The sequence below is a fragment of the Penaeus chinensis genome, chromosome 10, assembly GCF_019202785.1.
Source record: "Penaeus chinensis breed Huanghai No. 1 chromosome 10, ASM1920278v2, whole genome shotgun sequence".
NCBI classification, from domain to species: domain Eukaryota; kingdom Metazoa; phylum Arthropoda; class Malacostraca; order Decapoda; family Penaeidae; genus Penaeus; species Penaeus chinensis.
Genome location: NC_061828.1, coordinates 12,439,218 through 12,444,217, shown reverse-complemented (window position 1 = coordinate 12,444,217; position 5,000 = coordinate 12,439,218). Strand labels below are relative to the sequence as shown.

Sequence of the window (5,000 nt, the reverse complement as noted above, 5' to 3'; positions counted from 1 at the left end):
ATTTTTGTATAACAGATGCCTTTTAAGCTGATAATATATATGTGATTCAATGCATATTATTCTTCCCTTTTTTGTCTTTTTGCTTTATGATGATGATTATTATACTGATATTAGATTCCGGGAAAATCAGAGGTTAGAGGGCTTTCTCCATTTATGATGAATGGCAAGTATATTTGTTTTTAAGGTATTAAAAGACTGCCGACATCGATCAGTGCAACTACAGCCGAGACCTTCCCGCTTTGGCTGGAAATTGAAGCTTGAGCTGTTACGTTTCCACCTTTGTACAAGAGCTTTGTACAAGAGCTTTTTTACCACCTTCCGCGCGAGCTAGCGTTGCCCATATTGCAGAGAAGGAGAAGCATGCACAAACAGATCCATGTTAACATGTTTATTGTATTACAAGTAGATTCAGTGTTTTTATCTTTTTTTTTTTTTTCCTACTTGATGATAATAGTTTAATGATCATGTTATTTCCTGTGGTAGAGCTCAACTTTCACACACTTGTCCATCCCAAGCAATATTAAGGTTTCTCCGAAGCTCTATATTAGTCTGTTTCTAGACAAAATATCCGTATATAGTGAGCAGCGTCCTGAGACGATAGGGGAAAAATGGTGAAAGTTGGAAGGAAACCAAAGTTTATTTCTTTGTAGCGTATATTTCCTATAAAAAATATTCCACAGAGGTTACAATAGGAACGTTGAATGAGCGTATAAAAATAGCCCTATAAGCAAAATAAATAAGCCTTTTAGCGTAGCAAAAATAAGTATAATAAGCGTAGTGGGTGACTTAAACCCTAAGTGAATGGTATTGTGACCTGTGTTGAGGTACAGCAAATCTTTTCATTAGGCACTCAATGATCTAGCAGGAGTTTTTGTTTTATCTGACCAATGACAGGTTCGCTACAGAGAGAACCCGCGGGCCTTCAGTGAGATCAATCATTGTTGTCACCCACACTTGGTTAGTGAACCTAGCGATAAGCAACATGGTTTCGTAATTCTACCCGCACAGGATCCACCGAAGCCAAACGGACAATCGATCGAGACATCATGGCCGAAACCAGTTATGCTATTCTCTCATGTGCCACTCGGTCGTCATGTGGTGCAAAGCGTCATCAACATCTTCAAGACGTTGGCATGGATAACTGAGGTCGTCCAAGTGCTCAATGATCCGTTCGTCTTCGGCCACGTCCTGACGGGTAGTCGTGTCGAACTATAGTGAGCGTAAGTAGCAGTGAATAAAGAGCGGAGCCGAGTTCGAAGCCTCATGAGCGTGCAGCGTTTGCAGCGTTAAGCGTTTAGCGCGTAGCGGAGTGAGCAAGTGATAGCTAGGAGTCGAGCAGCATCAAGCCAATACAATTAATTACTGGCTTCGAACGTTCCTTTTCCAATTACATTTTTAGGTTTTAATTGAAGATGCACTGGCATATGGCTTAGTAATGGAGACATAAATCAAATTAACAGTTGAAGATACGTGAATTTCTATCAAATAATAAAAGAAAATCAATAAAAACAAAAACAAGTTATGAATTGTTCTTCCCGAAAGTAAATCATAAATATCGAAAATTTAATTTTTCTTTGCATGATCAATCTCCAAGACAACAGCTTTCATCCAGGCACTAGCTAGCATCCTTGTGCTATGAGTCGAGCTCTACGCATTGAGTTTTCAGAACTGTGTATTGAGGCGTAGGAGGAGGTTTTTACTTCTTTCTGTGGAGAGGAAGGGGAAGAAATTGTCAGTCGCCTGAAGCTTCCTTTGAGATGGAGTATTTAACAGAGGGGGAAACTTCCCAACTGGTTATTGTCGGAATGGTCAGGCAAAGATCACAACGACCTAGGCGCGGGGAAGTCACTGAATCACCCGACGTGCTTCCACCTTGCCACTTCTGCAACTTATTCATTCTTTCGAGATTTTTCCTCTCTTCGACTCCCCAGCTCACCGTGATATTTTTCACAGTTTAGTGTTATGATCTGAAGGTTAATCGTGGGCAATGAACCAATTGAGAAGTTTCGCCACAAAAGTATAACATAGGTGATCATTAATTAAAAGCAAGAGAAGGCCCGCTATCCTCTGATTAAGAGGGAATTAAAAATATGTATATAAACCAATTGAAGACGGAATTACAATCATAAAGATGAATATAAGGAGAAAGAAGTGATTTCTACAAAGAAGAAAACCACATGGTCCCAGATTGCATGTTTAAAAGTATCTTTGCAGGTTAGGCTCCCAACTACACACATAAGGGAAGGTTGAACACAATATAGGAAGTAAAGATCAGGGAAAGTGTAGGAAACTATATAAAAAAAAAAAATCACGAGATGCACAAGGACACAAAAATAACAGTTGTTAGGACGGACGACGCACATGGAGTTAGAAAATTGTTCCCTATGTTAGTGAGTGACTTAAAGCCAGGTGTTTTGTCACGTCTTTTACCTTTCTCTAGTAAAGAGTGTTCTAAAGGAAACTAATGTGAAACCGTCTTAGCACATACATTGTTCTACAAAATAAGAAAGAAAAAAATCACGTGGGGCCATGTACTTCACTAATTATTTTGGGACAATAATGATGTCAGATAAATATCTCGTCAGCCAAGTTTTTGAGGAGGGATAAAGGTTTCTGTCACTGATGGAGTACGAGAGATCTGTCTGATAGTCTTTTTAACGTCTAATCGATCAGTGTACTTTTCTCGATTGCCTTAATTAATCGGAAGGTTTAACTGAATAAGCTTATTATTCATTTGACCTTTTTTATGTTTGTGAGATCCGGGTATACTGATCGATGTACTCATTACAGGGAGGTGTGTTCGCATGGAAAATTATCGATTTTTTTTAAATAAATTCTATATTGTTTAACGTACTTAAGAAACCAATTTAGTTAGCTCTGACATGATTTGAAACTGTGAGACATTTTCCGGAACACGCCCTAGGAATATGAACCAAGTACACAGCAGCAACACTTACTCGAGGTGTGCGCCAGTGTCCATGCTGAGGCCAGCAGCGCCGCCTCCGAAGCCGTATCCCTTGGGTCCAAACTTCCGTCCGTGGCAAGTCTTGCAGTACAGGATATTCTCGTGGCAGTTGGAGTTGGTGGAGTCCAACATCTTGTTGCACATACCTTAGGGAGGGAGGGGGAAGGAGAAAGAAGGGGGGGATGTTGATTAGACTTTTGTATTGTTTTTCATATCCCGTTTTTTTTTTTATTGTCTGTTCGCCTATCCTGCTGATGTCCAGTTGATGGTGAGTTTCACTCCACTGATTGTCAAATAATGCATTAAACTTTTTAATACAATACTAATTGACCTTTATAGCAAAGAAAGACTAACTAAATTCCACAACAACAAAGGAATCAAAACCTTAAACAACGAGGCATCCGCCAATAACTTACTGCATTTGTAACATTCCTTATGGAAGGAAATATCGCCAACCACCCGAGCCTCGGCGTGGTACACGGACTTTCCGCACTTGGGGCATTTGGGGTTCTCGGGGGCCTTGAACGGCATGTCTGCGGCGATGTTAGGCCTGGGGGGAGAGCGTGCTCAGTGTGAGGCTTATTTTTCGTAGTGAAATACCTGAAAATCCTCGCCTGCTGATGAATGTTCATGCGCAATGGGTGTGTTGAAGAATGAGACAGATGGAAAAATAAAAACGGATATTGATATGATTATAGTGGTTTCAGTTTTTTTGTTTGTTTTTTTTTTAAGTATGATTCTATGCGCAAAAATCTAGATGATTTTCCTATATAACAGGATGTTATATGATATATATATGCCATATATTTCTTACTTTAAAAGAAACTAAGTACAATAATGAGTTGCATTTCTCTTGATGATTATCAGAAGTACTCCCTTGCACAGAGCTGCAATGCAAATACATTTTCCAGTACATTTAAAAGCTAACAAACGGTTTGCAACTAAAGAATAAACAGTTCATCCTATTGGCAAGAAGCTTGATTATAGTCAAGAGAAACTGCAATTAAAGTACTTGTAGTGATGTAACTTAACCCTATGGTGGACTACAAATGATTTTCCTTTCTCCATATATGGATAAATTCTTACTAATGTTTCATTTTCGATTCATCTTTTACTTCCCTATACTCTAACGCCCTGTCCAGAAATAGGGTGATGGTAGGCTGCATGCACTCGCTGGGTATCTCTTCGTCCTCTCAACTTACCAAAAAAATTCAGATATTGATTCTATTTTTAGAGGAAAACTATGGCTTTCACGAATAAATCGGGGAATAATGCACTAATTATGTTGTATGTTCCTGTGCCTGCCCGAATCTCCTTACCCACGGGCGCCAGACTGTTTCTGACAGCCAAATAAGGAATTACTCCCTTCGTAACCCAGCGTGTCTGTGTAAAAGAAACCCACTGCTTCAGAAGCGAAAAAAAAAAAAAAAAAAAAAATCTCCCGCGATTCGACCTTCCTCCCTAAGTAAAGGCGTTATTCATTGTCAATAATAATCACAATTAACTAATTCAAAACCCGTCGGTAGCTGAGTGCCAAAAGCCGACAGGTGCCGAGGGCCGGACTGGCACCCTCGCCTGCCCACCGGTTCACACGCTAATTTTGGCTCCGGATGCCAGCGCCATTTATAGTTGGTGAGGCAGAGCATCCTCGCCCCGGGCGGCCAGGTGTGGGCTGACCCACCCACATCGCCCCAGGGGGAGGGCGTGGGCGTGTCAGATTCGAATACTCTATGGATCATTCTAATTTACTTCTTGAAGAATTTGATATATCATTCATAGAAAAGAATTTTCTTATGATTATGGATGCATATGGATATATAAAAGTAACTACTGAACCCCTTGTTTAAATATTTCCATGCATAATGCATAACTCTGCATGTTTCTGTATCTCATTGAGAATATTGTAAAGTTACTGTATGGAGGGTTTACATTTACATGTGATCAGTTGATGAATGCTTTGCTTCGGTTGAATATGAGAAAAAATATATGTGAGCAAACTAACAGCATTCACCTCACCAGAGAAAAATCTTTAGTT

The 5,000-nt window shown here is 39.8% G+C and overlaps 1 protein-coding gene across 6 annotated transcripts in view; it reads right to left on the bottom strand.

The window, feature by feature from the left end:
* LOC125029439 (muscle LIM protein Mlp84B-like) overlaps window positions 1–5,000 on the bottom strand; it is a 41,873-nt gene that overhangs the window by 36,048 nt on the left and 825 nt on the right. For all 6 annotated transcript variants that reach the window (XM_047619306.1, XM_047619309.1, XM_047619310.1 and 3 more), the window contains exons 2-3: window positions 3,382–3,515; window positions 2,958–3,111 (exon numbers count right to left, since the gene is read on the bottom strand). In XM_047619306.1, coding sequence (XP_047475262.1) covers window positions 2,958–3,111; window positions 3,382–3,496 — 269 coding nt within the window. In that variant the 5' untranslated portion in view covers window positions 3,497–3,515. The remainder of the gene's footprint in view (window positions 1–2,957; window positions 3,112–3,381; window positions 3,516–5,000) is intronic.